This window comes from Salvia hispanica, chromosome 2 (assembly GCF_029641045.1).
Source record: "Salvia hispanica isolate PSC_SH4W2 chromosome 2, Shi_PSC_v1, whole genome shotgun sequence".
NCBI classification, from domain to species: Eukaryota; Viridiplantae; Streptophyta; class Magnoliopsida; order Lamiales; family Lamiaceae; genus Salvia; species Salvia hispanica.
Window position 1 is genome coordinate 16853607 of NC_142693.1, and position 16398 is coordinate 16870004.

Sequence of the window (16398 nt, forward strand, 5' to 3'; positions counted from 1 at the left end):
GTTCGAGTTGATCTGAAATTAAGTAATTTCTAGACATATCAAATCAGCCAGAAGATGTATAGCAAATCAAGTTGAAATTAAATTATGTTTGTCGTTGAAGATTGAATATTAATGAAGCTTAATAAATTACTACCAGTACTATTTAAAGACCAAGTATTAATAATTGAAGGCTCAAATAGAAAAGTTTTGTGCCAGCTTATTAGTAGAAGAAAATCCTGTGTTTCCGTACAGAAAAAATGGTTGACCATTATGTTTATTACTTCCTCCGTCCTATTCTAAGTAAAGCATTTCTATTCTGCCATGGAATTTTATATTTTGTGAATTAAGTGGAGAGAGTAAAGTAAGAAAAAATGAAAAAAGTAAAGAAAGTGATTCTTCTATTTTTAAAAATGTGTCATTTAAAGTGAAACATCATAAAAAAAAACTGATTCACTTAAAGTGAGACGGATGTATAATAAATTGGTAACACACTATGAATCAGATAAAGTAGTAGGGATTTGTCGAAATGTAGAAATGACGCGACGTCAAGTGAACCGTAACCCCTTAAAGTTTATGATATAATGGATGTATTGTTAATTGGTCGCACTTATAATAGCTGGAATTATAGAAATTTTCAAGCCTCGTGAGCCGATCGTTGCATACGTGGAATCATGACTCTAACTAGAACTATTATGTATATTTTATTTTTCTTTGCTTTTTTATTTTTTGGAACATAATTTCTATATGTTCTCTTTAACGCAACTAATTATATTCATTTTAATTCTTTGTCATTTAATAATTATTTTCTTCCATATTATACTCATAATTACAAAAATTTTAAAATAATTATTGTATTCTATTTGTTAATATAATTTATATTTCCGTGCCAATACACTTAATTTTACACTCTTCATCTACAGATATATCTCAAATTTTATTTTCATCAATCCATAATTAAATGTCTCATTTATTTAATACTACTTCCGTCCCTCAAATATTCTCCCACTCTGATCCGGCATGGGTTTTAAGAAATGTAATAAAAAGTGAGTAGAAAAAGTTAGTAAAATGTGGGTTCTACTTTTATAACTATTAGTTTTATAATAAAATGTGGGTAAGAATGGATTAGTGAAATATGAGTCAATTATTAAAAATAATAAAAATAAAATAAAACAAACTTACGAATGAAAATGAAAAATGGAACAAACTTTTGGGGACGGAGGTGGTACTATTTCATATCATAGATCTGTGAATTCATTAGACTCTACTAACTTTTTCACATGTTTTCATTATAGGAGGGAGGGGATGTTATTTAACAACGAAAACATAAATTGATAAAATGAATAATTTATCACACACGCACATGATGTGTAACGATCATTCAATCAGGGCAAGTCTACACGCCACTAGTGGCATTTTCGTAATAATTGAACAGGTGAAGGGCATCTTGAATGTTTTCCATCTATATAATTAATCTCACTTTTAATCCTCCATTTTATTCATCATTTCTTCTCAAAGCATCAAAAAGCAAAAACAGATTAAACAACTCCCTCTCTCATCCAAAACGATTCCAGCTGAAATATTCCACGCGCTACAAGTTCAGGTATGCTGTTTGAATGCAAACTTGTAATTCTTCATCCTATTTTTGGTTTGTGTATCCATGGATAAAATTTTCAACTGTATAGTATTTGTGATTTGCACTTTATGAGGATTGAAGAAGAAATTGAGATTTGGTGTTCAATTTTTTGTTTTTGCAGAGTTTTAGATCATGAGTTGCTTCTATTTTATGTTATTTTTGTTAGAATAGTGTAAAGCAGGCAACAACCAAAAGTTTACTTTTAGATTTTTATTCTTGTTCTTTCTTAGAAGATCGATCCGTGAGTTAAATAGGATATTTCATCTTATTCGAATCGGAATATGTTCTAGTTTTTGCAGTAATTTACATTTTATTGGTTCTATTAATTTATCTATTTGGGGAGTAGTAGTACTTTATAATCCATGGTTAAAGTCAAAGTGGCAAATTACGCAGAGAATTATTGGGGGTTTACTTTTTTATGATTGCTAGTTGTTCATCTGCATTTATGGTATTTAGTTTAAAGCTTAATTATGCTGGTACTTGAGCAAATAAATAGAGCAGCTTTGGGTTTAATGCTATTTTTCTCCCACAATAAGAAAATGAATACTGGTAGCAAATTATTGAAAGAACTCCTCTGTTATTTGGTTTTCCTTTTCTGGGATCTGGTAGTCTTTTTTAGCTTCATTATTGTCTCTAATAAACTTACTAAGGCTTTGGGGAATCTCTACAGTATAAGGTTCTAATTGTGGAAGTGTGATTTAGGGCTGTGCAAGGCCTAAGAAATGTATTGTCTAAGCTGAATCAAGAACTTCTTTTGATGGAATACATAGACCTATTTGTAATTTCTATTAGAAAATTTATGGTTTTAGTGTTTTCTCCCCATCAAGGTCTCAAGTTTTGGAGTTAATGTAGCTAATATGGTTTTGTTGTTTCCTTTTGTGTCCGCAGGAGTTTTGCTATTAATTTAGGAGGAGATGCGTATTAGACGTCAATGACGTAACCCGTGAGTCATATCATTGTATCGTCTATCCAAGTATACCTCACTGGAAGTGCCGTGTTGTTAAGCAAGTTGGCTGCAGTTTTCCTTCCGATGCAAACATCCCAAACATCTGCCTCTTTCCAAAGCTTTTACAATCAGCCTATGCAGCAGAATGACTCATACGGCAGTTCAACTTTTCAAGTTCTGAACAATGACTCGACTGGTAGCAGAAGCCAGGGAAATGAAGTTTCTTCCCAAACTTACCCTGATCAGTTCTTCACTCTAGAATCAACTCCAGCCATTGATTATACTACCTACAGTTCACCGTCAGCTATAAGTGTCTCTTCCAGTAGAAGTCCATTTTCTCCCCAGGGTTCTCTGTCATATGCATCCGATCTTTATCAGCCATCTGATAATACTTATGGTTCACCTCTGAGTGGGTGTTCTGGGGTCGATGATGAAAACAGATTGCTCCATGCGCTGTGGGTATTGAGGAACGAACTTCTGGGTCCTGAATCTGATACAGATGATAGTGGATCCTTCAACGGTGTAGTTTCACAACCTTCTTCCTTCACAAGATACAACAAAATCTTGGAAATGGCCCCTCATATGGACCTGAAACAATTGCTTATTGCCTGCGCTGAAATAGTATCAGAAGCTGATACCATATCTATGTCAGACAGACAGGTTGCGATATCGGCTGCAGAAGCTTTGATGGAGATTTTGGAGAAGAATGTTTCAGTGTCTGGTGAACCTGCACAAAGATTGGGTGCATACATGTTGGAAGGGCTAAGAGCTAGGCTGTTATCATCTGGAAGCATAATTTACAAAAAATTGAAGTGCAAAGAGCCAACAAGTTCGGAATTGATGTCGTATATGGGCGTGCTCTATCAAATCGTCCCGTACTACAAGTTTGCTTACATGTCATCAAATGTCATCATTGGGGAAGCCATGGAAAATGAAAACAGGATCCACATAATTGATTTCCAGATTGCACAAGGTAGTCAGTGGATGTCCTTGATTCAAGCTCTTTCGCGTCGGCCTGGTGGCCCCCCGTACATTCGCATCACCGGGGTTGATGATTCAGATTCAGCTCATGCCCGAGGCGGAGGACTCGAGTTAGTTGGTCAGAAGCTAGCACAACTGGCCCAGTCATGTGGGGTACCATTCGAATTTAATGGTGCAGCTATGTCGGGGTGCCAAGTTCAACTCGAGCATCTCAAAGTCCGGCACGGGGAAGCCCTGGCCGTAAATTTCCCTTACATACTGCACCACATGCCAGACGAGAGTGTGAGCACTACGAATCATCGCGACCGCCTCCTCCGACTAATCAAAAGCTTGTCACCCAAGATCGTGACCCTCGTTGAGCAAGAATCCAACACTAATACGTCTACTTTCACCCAGAGATTCATCGAAACCCTCGACTACTATACAGCAATGTTCGAGTCCATCGACGCAGGACGCCCGAGGGACGACAGACAGCGGATTAACACAGAGGAGCACTGCGTGGCAAAAGACGTCGTCAACATAATAGCTTGCGAGGGGGTCGAGAGGGTGGAAAGGCACGAGGTGTTCGGTAAGTGGAGGATGCGACTGGCAATGGCCGGATTCTCCCAGCTCCGGCTCAGCCCGTCGGTTAGCAACTCGGTGAGGGACATGATGAGAGAATATAGCTCAAATTACAGAACTGCGGAGCTCAGCGATGGTGCTCTGTATCTTGGATGGAAGAATAGACCTTTATCTACAGCTTCTGCGTGGAGATGAATAGTAATTCTTGTAGGTTTGTATTAGAGAGAGTCTACGTGTAAAGTGTTGTAAGGCATCAGTGGCTATACCTGATTCCAGAACTTGACATTCTTTGCTACCTCTGTTTTTCTTTGTGACTTTCTTTATTTATTTTCAGTGGGTTTGTTTGTGACTTCTCTTCATTTAAAATATTTAGTTTTATTCTTTAGTTGGGACTTGGGAGGAGTGGAGGGCCTACTTTTGCCTCTGAAAGTACAATTATTCTTCACTTATCTGATGCTGTAGGCACAATTATTTGACTAAAATTATTTCTAATCCTTAACTTTTAGAATACCCTTTACTTAATTGTAGTACTACTATTTGTTACTCCTATGATGTAAATGTAGGAAGTTTTAGAGATGAAGTGTTATTTCTACGAGTTTCTAGTGTAACCAATATTTTTACAACTAGGCCAATCACTTTGACCAGTCCAACATAAATCTGTGCGTTACTTGAAATTGTTTGGACATAAAAAATCGTCGGATACTGTAACAGCCCGCCATCCTAGGGTACAATAAATGCGGCGACTGCTACCAAAACGGACTTAAAGAATTTAACATAGGCTAGGGTTTCATTTAAAGAGTTTTGACCAAAGTATTTAAAGGAACTATTAAAGCATTAAAACAACAACTTAACTTAGAAGCTTAAATAAGTAAAAGAAAGGTATCATAAATTACGATAAAAAATCTAAAGAGTATGACATAGTTTCCAAGATAAAAACCACAAGAAAGTCTAAGGCCTCTAAACCGAAAGGAAAGTGCAAAATATCCAATTAATACTAAAGTGTATTAAAAACTCAGCGGAAAACGACCAAGAGAAAGTGCAGCTATGTATGAAGACACAACTACGCTTGAAGTTCAAAAACATCCATCTTAATTAGTTAACATGCTCAACACCCGCCACCGCTCGTCATCGTTCAACCTGCACGTAAGGAAAACACATGCATGGCTGAGTATTTTGAAATACTCAGTGAACTCGTTGCCAAAACATTTTATAAGTTATGCCACCCTTACCAAGTGAACTCGAGTTTTAAGCAGTCATAAGAGAATCCACGAGTATCACAAAATATATTTTCCATAGACTGGCCAGTCAAACAACTCCCCACTCATTTTCCACAATCACAACATTTCCATGGTGCAACGAAAGTGTGGCCACACTTTTCGCCCACGAGACTGGCCGACTAGCAAGGACGGCTCCCGATCTCCTCGTGTACACAACCTGGTAGGGTTTGCGGCCCTTACTCAAACCCGAATTCGTTTAAACATATCCATAGTCCTATAGCCCAATGGAGCGAACTCTCAAACTGGGCATCAGACGCACAATATCACAACAAAACAGACATAGGCATGACATAACAGTTAAACCACCCTTATTTCTCCACATTCATAAATTTGCACATAAAAGAGTTTAAGAATAAAGCCCACCTCGACTGCTTAGATTTCAAGTATGTTCTTTCCCTTGTTATCCGGCTTCGCAACTGAGGTTTCACCTTTTAAATCACATAGGCATATATCACAAATCAGATTCAACACAAACTCCCAACTCATGCATGTCTCAACGTTTTTTCCCTTTTCCCACCGGTTTATCTTAGCATCATTAATCAATCAAAGTCATGTTCATCGCATAAGTTCCATTCGCATCTCAACTCTAGATCTAACATCAACATGTGTCATACAAGAGTATTTTGCCATCATACACACACCACACAAACACCACACACACACGTGCATACACGCACACACACGCACATATACATACATATCTCCATATCCCCTTTATCCCACTTTCACTCAAACAAGATGCATGAGAGTCTAAGAATACCGATTAATCGGTTAGAAAGAAGAGGAATCGGTTAGAAAGGAGAAGATTAATATAAGAATACCTTATGAGAAAAACAAACGGTAGAAATTAAGTATTAGACTCGGTTCTTCAAGATTCTTGGATCAAACTTCGATTCTTCTTCAAAAGATGACAAAATATTGAAGAATAGAAGAAAAATTGGAGAGAGTGAGAGAGAAGAGAGGGGCGAAAATTATGGGGGCTAGGGTTAGGGGTTTCTCTTATTTATAGTGTTCAATAAGATCTTTAGGTAAATAAAAGAGAATATTTGGTAAGATATTATTCTCCACAATTAAATAAAACAAATATTGTGGAGTAGGGAAGAAGAAATAACAAAAATAGACTAGGGTATCAAGTATGGAATTTTCGAAATATATATGGCCCTTAATTAGCCAATATTTTGTTTTGGTATATTTTATGGAGTAGAATAAAATATCACGGAGCAAAATAAAAATAAAAATTCTCCCCCATTGGCATAGAAAATAGGCATGTAATATGTGCCTTAAATAAGGCATGGATTTTTGAATATTAACTAAAATAAGATATGGCAAGATCTCTTGAGGTATGGAAAGATTTGGTAGAATAATTTAATTCTAGGTATGGAAGGAGATCAAATAAGGGATCGAATAAAATAAAATAAATTCCTCTTTTCCCAAAGCTAGGTGATTTTCGAAAATCACCTTAATATTAATAGGGCTCGATTTTTCCCATTAAGAAATAGGGAAATAATTGGGTTTTGGATTTAATTTGGATAAATATCCCAAGAATTAAATTAAATCCGGAAAAATAGAATTCCCTCTCCAAGAGTCCAAGTATTCGAAAATCTCAAAAATTAGGTGGCTAGTATATATATGGAAATTTTCCCTAATATTCTCACTCACCCTTAAACAAATAATTCCCCTCATAATTTAATAAATCACATGCCACATCACCTAATTAACAAGTTTGACTTTTCAAACTTCCCGGTCAAAGAAACTCATGCAATAAATTCATTTATCAAATAATTCACATCTCCCACGTCATCAATAATAAATTATAGGGCTCTAAAATTAGGGTTCGGAAATTTGGGATGTTACATTTACACTGCTATGCACTGAAAAATTGACTGATTCGACCATGAACAGATCTACAGTTGCACTTGTTATCTTTTTAAAGTTGATTACTGAAAAATCAACAATGAATTTGATGACTTGGAATTGGATTAACAAAGTTGAAATTGCGAGTGAAAGAGTTCATTATTGGATATAATGATTTGGATTTATAACTATCAAAGTTGTTATACTGAAGAGATTTGATAAAAATTTTGACCATACTTATTACTATCTGTTATTTAAAGTAATAGGTAAACTTGTAGATTTCTTGGCAATTTTTAAAGTTGAATTTGTAATGAAACTTTTTTTTTATAATATACGGTGCTAGGGACAGGGTATTCCGATACGATAGATCAGTTCAATCAATTTAATAATCGATACCTTCGCTGATTCACTTATTAATATTAATTTAGTTTTAAAACTTTGAATTAATACAAGTAATTGTTATCACGTTTTTCAGATTCCAATTATTTGGTAGAGTACTTATATTTAGTAGCTGGCAGTCTATAACGATTTTTTTAATAATCTCGGCAAAACAGCGTTTTCAGCATGGGCTTAGCTAGGCTATTTCAGGGACTTTCAGCATTACTCCATATTCCATGGTTATCAAAACACTCAATAAATGTTTGAATTCATGATTAATAATTATTTAAACTTTTTTATTCTTAATGAGACTTAAAAACCATAAGAATATAAGATTGTCTATGTGACTAAACAAATGTACTTCAATTTCTTTTAACTCACTATTAATTTAACAAAACGTATTAATCCAACTATTTTGCTATATGCATATATTTTCAATGAAAAAACATGAAACCTTCAATTCACGAAATTGATAAGAGTGTGATAGATTTAAAAAAAAAAATATGATCTATTAATTAATATACAAAATTATAACTAATCAAGATTTTTCACAACTTGCTTTAACCTAATTAAGTATGTTTCTTTTATGTCTTAATTATGTCATTATCGATATCTATATAGTTGTTGGCACATGCTACAAATTTGTTTTGCATGTAGTAACGACAACTACGTCACATCTTAATTTGTGTAAATTTAATGATGTGAAAACTTGAGATGTGGAGTATATTATTCCCAAGCCACCTAGACGTTATTTTTCTTGTTTTATTCAACTTGTTTAAAAACACTTAAATAATGTTACTTTGATTGGATTATAAGATATCTTAATGATCTATCAGCCTATTAAATTTATGCAAGTATTCTTAGAGATGGTAATTGAGAGAGGAGAGGTTCAGAGTACCGTGCATATTGAGAAAGTTATAGGAATAGAAGATTGTGTTTGTATTTCTCTGTGTTATGTTTTACAATGTGATTCAACACCTTACTGTATAGGTGTGAAGATAGACTATTTATGGAAAACACAATCAATTGTAATCAATCTATTCTAGGACAATAATGCAATCAATTATTCTCCCTTTATCCTCTCAATCTTCTCTTATTCTCTCAATCTTCTCTCCATTTGATATGCTTGACAAGTATATCACTGATAAATTTAAATTTATGTATTACTAGTACTATATATACGTATATTCTACAATTTATGATATATTGTATATGTATATCTTCCAGCTGAGAGAGAGTAAAATAGATACCACACATAGTATTAAATTAACATTTACTTTATCACGAGTTTGAGTCGTCTACAAATACAACTCCAAATTGGTTTTTAAAAAATATTCCAAATTAAATTTTGTTAACTTCCAACTTACCATCTTTATAAAATCGAAGTAAAAAGAAAAGTTTCCATACTATAAGTAGAAGTTGAGTGTGAACATAACTCAACTTCGAATCCCACAAAAATAGGAATTAACGGTCATCTCCATCTCCACAAAACCTCCACTCCTTCTTCCTCAATTCATCACAGTCAAAGCCCTAATCCCAATCACATTCAAATTCACAACCAAACCTCTCTATTTAACCAATCCTTCCTCCTCCAAATATTTCCTCATCATCATGGATCCTCCCAGCATGGACAATCCAACTCCCAATCATGCCCAAAAACACCCCAGAAATTTATTCCTCCGTTTTGGGAATTTCAAGATGTACAGCGACGGCAATTTGGAATTGGCAGCCCCCACCTCCACCGCCGCCGCTGATAAATCTTGTTTGCCGGAGAAAGGTGAAATTCACTTTAACCTTTCATCAATTTAGGGTTTTGTTAACTGATTTTCTTGATTTTGTAGGACTAGAGTTTGACCTCATACCAGGGGTTTTGCCTCCATCAACGGCCAAGAACAACCAACTCTTTCTTGATCAAGACTCAAGCTTTATCCCTAATAATGGATTCAGTTCGATCACAGGCAATGTGGTCTACACAGGCTTCGACGTTGGATCAACTAGCAACGTCGAATCCGGGCCCCAATTCGACCTAACTTGGCTGCAAGAGCTTCTCAAGAGAGGAGACTATGTGGAAATAAACAGCCTTCTCTTGATCATGCAGGGCTCCTATCTCCAACTCATGACGGACCAATCCCTCTCCATCGTCTTCAAAAAGCTCGTTGGCGCGTGTCGTGGCAATCAGTTGGACTTGATCGTCGAAGACGTGTTGCTGTCAAGCCAATCCTTCATCAATGCTGCATTCTGCAAACAAGGGTTTGTTAATTTAATTTGTTGTTTTTCACTTCCAATTAACTATCCCTTCCTCTAATAGCATTGTGATTTCGACAGAGCAAGTTCGATTTGCAAGCTCATCAAAAGGGTGAAGAATCCAAGCCATGCCTTAGCCATAACAAAGATTTTCTCCACTCAGTTTTGGGCCATCATGACTGATGACACAGCAACATCAGTGATGCAGACTTGCTTTGATTGCTTCCATCAGCCTAACAAAGTTTTATATGAGCAAGCAATACTCTACTGCCAAGAGCTAGCCAAGGATAAAGTGGGATGCATATCACTAAACGAGCTAATCGAAAAAATCAGTGGGGAGGAGAGGCAAAGGCTTCTCAAAGCCATAGCAGCTTGCTCGGTTGAGCTCTCGTTCCATGAGTACGGGAACTATGTCGTGCAGAGCCTTCTCGCCTTGAAGAAAGAGCCCCAGGTGAGTTCGTCGGTGGTGCTAGGCCTTCGAGGGAGGATTGTGGAGCTCTCTCAGCAGAGAGGAGGGAGCCATGTGGTGGAGAAGTGCATGATGGCTTCAGATCTTGGATTAGTGTATGTGGTGAAGGAAATCATTATAACACCTCGAGCATCACTGCAGCTTGCTCAAGATCTGTATGGGAACTATGTCATTCAAAAGGGTTTAAAGGAGACTAAGGTACTATTCTTGTTGTCACAATTTACCTAACAATCATTGAAATTTTTTGATGATTGGAATGTGTTGATTGAAGGTACGCAGGCTTGAGTGGCTGTGCGAGCTTCTGATGAAGTCTCTGGAGCCTTACAGAAGAGAGTTGAACCAGACGAAGGGCGGGAAGATTGTGCTCGGGTTCTTGAAGGATGAGGGTGCCATCAAAGGGCCAACAACCACTGCATACAAGAAAAATAATTTGGTTTGGAGAAGGTTGTAGCTGTAATGGGATTCTTGTCTATCCATGTAGCTCTTAAATGTAGTAATTTTTTGATACTGTATGCTGAGATTCTCATGTAGGTATTTGTATAAAATGATACTACCATTTTTTGTGCAATTGGTTTTCCAAATTAAGATTTTATTTTCTTTGATAAGTTACATTTTTAACAAAATTATTGAAATAACTGTTTGTTTATGTATTCAGATATCTATGAAATAAATTTACATACATTGATTATAGTATGATTCCTAAGGTATCAGTATCATCAAGTATAACTGTTCCAAATATATTAAAATCAAAACATTATAGTACCCGTCAGCAAGGCTTTCATAGCTCAGTTGGTTAGAGCACCCGTTTAGTAAGCGGGAGGTCTTGAGTTCAACTCTCAATGAAAGCAATAAAGCAAAAAATTTATGTTTTGTTGATAATGTGGTAATCTAAATTTTTTTTCTATAGTGATTAAAGAGGGGAGGAGATAATTCGAGAGTATGGAAAGCTCAAATATGTTGGAGACAATAATTAAGCACTAATAATACATAGAATGTAACATAGTTATTCATAGCTACTACTACTAATACTACATACTAATCAGATTAATACAGGCAGAGGCAGATGTTTGTGAATTGAAAACACCAGAAATCACGAAAAAGATCAGAGGCGAAGGCCTATAAAACCGAGCTAATCTTGAGGTTGTGAGAGTCGAGCACAGCTTTGGTAGCCTCTTTAACCACTTGTCCGCTTACATAGTGGTTGCGGCAAACAGGCATATATACATCTGCCCCAGCAATAACTTCTGTTTTCGTCTCATCCGTCTTCCTCAGTGTAAACAGTGCCCGTTTACCACATACCTCGCACCGGGCACTAAGTTTGGTAACTGAATCAGCAATGGGGATCACATCGAGTACTGATCCGAAGCTCCTTCTACAAACAACAATACACAAAATGTAAGAGAAGGTAGCCTTCGTTACTAGTCTTATAGTCAAAGATAAAGCACCACCTTAAGTAATCACCATCCAAACCAGCTATTATTACAGTCTTCCCATCATGATCTGCAGCTTTGCAGCAGAAGTCGTACAAGTCTTCGAAAAACTGAGCCTCATCGATACCAATCACGTCTAGCTGTTTGTTAGGAAAAGAGTGGATATTAGCTAACATGTAGGAATTGTAGAGTATTTCTAGGTCAAAGAAATAGAATGAAGAAGACCAGACCTTATCATACAATTCAGCACCCAGCTTTTCTCGAACTGATGAGAGATTCGCTAAAGGTAAGCAGGGCAACTTTTCTCCATCATGCGTCACAATAGAATCTAACGCATACCTATTGTCTTTGTTCGATTTTATTACGGCTACATTTCTGCAAAATCATAACCCCAACTAAGATTTGATACAACAATATAAGGAAAAGATAGGTTCACACAGAAAAGGATGAAATCAATTTCAAAATATGCATAAAAGAGGAATAATGAACCACCAAAAATGAAGAAAGATGTGTCAAGTCAAAGTCATCAGATAAAGGGTTCATTTCCTGTGCACCCCTACCTTTATATACTGTGCACCGTGTTGTCCTTATGCGGAAAGTTTGTATTTCTTCTTAACATAGTAGTCCAATTGTCCGTATTGATTAGTTGTTAACCAAAAATACAGCACATCCATCTAACATTTCCATGTCTCACTACTGATGACCATGGGCATATATGCTACTGAAAAATTGTAGCTCAAATCTGATCACCTTACGAACTACTTACTATAATTTTACTCCAATTCAATACTGAAGTCCGCAGCATCGATGACATCTTTCATAATAAAGGCTAATTCTCTAATCAGCCAATGAATCTGTTCTGTCTCACTATGAGTATTATGTCCCATAAAGAAGAAATGGGCCTCCTTTCGTATCTCTATCATGCTATGGCCAGGCTCCTTTTTTATCCCTGACCCCTTCATTACCCTCCGAACCTCTGCGACATTCTTCCATAAACCAAACGTTGCATAAGCATTAGACAGGACTACATACTTTCCAGCATTTTCGGGTTCTAACTCAAAGAAGTTCTTCGCAGAAAGTTTCACCATATCCATATTTCCATGAATTTTACACGCACCAAGTAAAGCACCCCATACTGCTGGGTGCTCTTTATAAGGTGATGTTTGGACGAATTCATAAGCCTCCTCTAACCTACCAGCACGGCCTAAAAGATCAACCATGACAGCATAATGCTTTCCTCTTGGCTGAACACCATGGTCTCTCATCATTGAAGAAAAGTATTCCCACCCTTTATCCACCAGCCCTCCATGGCTGCATGCGGAAAGTACAGCAAGAAATGTGATTTGGTTTGGTTTGACACCTTCATTTATCATCTGATGAAAAAAATCCAAAACCTCGGATACTCTTCCATTGAGGCCATATCCAGATATTAATGAAGTCCATATTATCACATTCCTGTCCAAAGACGTATCAAATACCCTAAACCCATCAAAAGGGCTGCTGCATTTGAAATACATATCCATAAGTGCACTATTAACTACAATGTTGCCGTTAATTTGACTCTTAATCAGTACGCCATGGGCGAGTTTTCCCTGTTCCAGGATAGCTAGGGAAGAACATGCCCTAAATACAGACGCAAAGGTGTACTGATCAGGCATCCAACCAAGCTGCCTCATCCTGTGATACAGACTCAAGCCCACCTCGTCCATCCCCTTTTGCACGTATCCTGCAATTAATGCATTCCACGAAATCAAATTTCTCGTTTGCAACATGTCAAAAAGTACGTGTGCTGAACCCAAATCTCCAGACTTTGCATACAGGATCAGGATCTTGATCTTTAGATACTCATTAGGAATAAATCCAAAGGCCACCATTTGCCAATGAATCCTTCTTCCCTGCTTATATTCCTTCCTAAATATGCATTCTTGCAAGACAAGTGAATACGTGTCGGAATGTACTTGCATTCCCGTGCAGCATAATATTCCAACAGCTTCTTTAACTCTCCCGATGAAACAGAGATCCTTCAATGTTCTATCCAACTGGCCGGAATTCTCTATGTTACCCTGAAATCTGGGGATATCTCAATAGTGACAATTAATCCAACCTTTAAACTCAAAATAGCATCAAATCCTAGCTTCTGAACTGAAGTATAAGACTCCAAACTTAAGGAACGCCCACAGCAAGTAACGGGCGGGACCATTGGGTGTTTACTATCAATTCTACAACCCTCAAGGTCCAACACAGCTCAGAAATTAATCTCTCTTTGGTGAAAATTTGCAGGCCAATTGGAAAAAAAAAAGAGCCGATTGCAAAAACGCAATAATTGGTTAACTAAATCAGCAAAGTTGACAAATTTAACAACTAGTATAACAATAAAAGCCAACAAGGAAGGATATCAATCGAACCTGCCATTACTGCTCTCGGACTTCATTCTCTTGAGGAGGGTGGTGGTCTTCCCGGCGAACATGGGCCCCACAATCACATGAATCTCACCGGATGAACGGCCATCGGTGCATAATCCTCGACTTTGACTGCTACTGCTAGACTCTACATTTGCATAATTACCAACTGAATTGACCGAAAATATGGCCGGATAAAAATTAGGGTTTTTGGAGGGGTTAATATTGGTCCTTTTGCGAAGAAGAGTGGAAGGTCTGGAATGGAAGTAGAGGTTGAAAGAAGCTGCGGCAGCGACGGAATTGGAGAAGGATGGACTGATAGCGAGGAGTGATTTCATTCTACAAATTTTAATCATTTATGATTGCAGTATGTGAATTGATGTGGGAATTTCTCAGAGAAATGGTGATTGATTTGTATGAATCATTTGATAGTATGGAGACATGGATGTGTTTGAGGGTTTTGGGTGAAACGAAAGGGGTTTTAGGGGCTAGGGTTTTTGGAAGAGTCACAATATCGTTTTTTTTTAATTTATCATTTTTTATTTAAATTTTAGTATTGTACTAGTATCAATTCTAAAAATCAAATATTTTCTAAAACCATTTAAAAATTTACTTGTTTATTTTATTTTTTGTTAGAATTAAAGGCTCAATTGATGAGCAACATGTAAAACACAAAAGTTCAGCAATAAAAAAATGAAATACTAATACATTTCTCGGTTGTATATCACCTTAGTAGCAATCGACAAGATTATCGGCTTCTTCCTTCCTATTTGTGAACTTTAATCAGAAGTCCCTCCATAAATCCTCAACCCATGTCTCCATAAAATGAACTTTTTCTTGACTTTCCACTTCGATCCATTTTCTGGAAAGCAACTCTATTTTTTTAGTCATCAATCATGCAAAGTGCAAACATATAAAAAAAAGATGTCCAAACCTTCTTGTCAAATCTGAAAAATGGGCCTCTCATTCAACTTTGAGGTTCCAGCTATTGTAATATTAATATAAAGCCACAAACTATTGGAATGTCTACGCTCAAATATGTTCCATTTCCTATTTGCAAAAAAGTAAAAACACAATATCATGGGTTACTTCTTTGCTAAAAGTGATCTCAACCCAAATGCTTGGATACCTTATTTCTTCATTCTTGTAGATTACCTTTACCTAATGTGACTAATATTATGGTCTGAAGTCACAATTTTCTTCCATAAAGATTTCTTGTCCTCCACAATAATTCTTTATTCTGATGTAATGCCAATCTAAAATTTTGACCAGATAATTTTTTATACTACTAAAAGACCCATAAAAGTCATTAAATACCCCATTCTCGATGCATAAAAATTAATACTCTCTCATTATTACTCCATTAACACATTAATATATTTGTCTATTAATTGCTGGCTAAGGTTCCACTTGGTAGTTGGAACAGGCTATCATTAAAAAACTTGATTTTTTACAATGAGACATTAATTCATTGAGAATTTCAAATAGTGAAATAACATAACGATGATAACACTAGTAATGTAATTACTGTTATTAATTAACAACGATAATACTAATTCTAAAGCAGATGAATGAAGTTATAATAATTCCACCATATTGGTAAGTGGTAAAGGCGGCGAATTTCATATGTGAAACATTTTCAACCACCCGTTGCAAATTTGGTGTATATTAGTTGGACGATGATGGAATAATTCTAACAACAGATTTAATTATATTATGAAATAAAGAATATTCTAATTTTTATATTAACAGGCATTCATTTGGCCAAAGTCTTTCACTTTTAGCGTGTTGACTCATACTATTAGCATTACTATTTTCATTTTAATATTAAGAACATGTGTAGCTTAATTCAAATTTCATCTCTAATTATTAAAGTAGAAGAATTAAAGTTAACATGGACTATGTAAACAAAAAAAGTTAATATGGACTCATGATCTTAATTATTATGTATATTTCAAATTCATAATTGTTTCTAGTATTATTATATTTTAAAAAAAAGACATGGTTCCCAATTCACTTCTTTTTTTTTTTACAGCATCAAATTAAGTACTCATTTTCTAATTTGTCACTATTTCCATTAATATATGGCTAGCATCTTTCTTTCTCAACTCAAACTCATATCGAGCTCAAAATAATATTCCCTTCATCAATTATTAAGTGATTTGTATTTATTTTTTAGACGTCCAAGATTATTTCAATGTATAAATGAATTTTCACAGATAGACAAAGACAAAGCATATAATTACT

The 16398-nt window shown here is 35.9% G+C and overlaps 3 protein-coding genes, 1 non-coding gene and 1 pseudogene across 5 annotated transcripts; 3 read left to right on the forward strand and 2 right to left on the reverse strand.

Annotated features, from left to right (window-relative positions):
• The first annotated feature begins 1433 nt into the window (after positions 1-1433).
• On the forward strand, positions 1434-4485 carry LOC125223289 (scarecrow-like protein 13). Its single transcript, XM_048126374.2, has 2 exons — positions 1434-1579; positions 2501-4485. The coding sequence occupies exon 2, from the start codon at positions 2643-2645 to the stop codon at positions 4293-4295; it is 1653 nt and encodes a 550-aa protein (XP_047982331.1). The 5' UTR covers positions 1434-1579; positions 2501-2642; the 3' UTR covers positions 4296-4485.
• A 4601-nt stretch (positions 4486-9086) lies between these two features.
• Positions 9087-10835, forward strand: LOC125187828 (pumilio homolog 18-like). The gene is made up of 4 exons (XM_048084476.2): positions 9087-9386; positions 9451-9859; positions 9935-10520; positions 10594-10835. The coding sequence occupies exons 1-4, from the start codon at positions 9221-9223 to the stop codon at positions 10771-10773; spliced, it is 1341 nt and encodes a 446-aa protein (XP_047940433.2). The 5' UTR covers positions 9087-9220; the 3' UTR covers positions 10774-10835.
• A 261-nt stretch (positions 10836-11096) lies between these two features.
• On the forward strand, positions 11097-11170 carry TRNAT-AGU (transfer RNA threonine (anticodon AGU)). The gene has a single exon. It is a non-coding gene; the product is annotated as a tRNA-Thr (tRNA).
• Positions 11171-11264: 94 nt separating this feature from the next.
• LOC125216237 (thymidine kinase a-like) lies at positions 11265-14647 on the reverse strand. The gene is made up of 4 exons (XM_089063608.1): positions 14158-14647; positions 11983-12127; positions 11771-11892; positions 11265-11694 (listed from the first exon to the last, which is right to left on the reverse strand). The coding sequence occupies exons 1-4, from the start codon at positions 14505-14507 to the stop codon at positions 11439-11441; spliced, it is 873 nt and encodes a 290-aa protein (XP_088919734.1). The 5' UTR covers positions 14508-14647; the 3' UTR covers positions 11265-11438.
• Positions 12002-14164, reverse strand: LOC148931662 (pentatricopeptide repeat-containing protein At4g16470-like; annotated as a pseudogene). The gene is made up of 2 exons (XR_016134981.1): positions 12313-14164; positions 12002-12127 (listed from the first exon to the last, which is right to left on the reverse strand). The product of XR_016134981.1 is annotated as a pentatricopeptide repeat-containing protein At4g16470-like (transcript).
• Positions 14648-16398: the final 1751 nt, after the last annotated feature.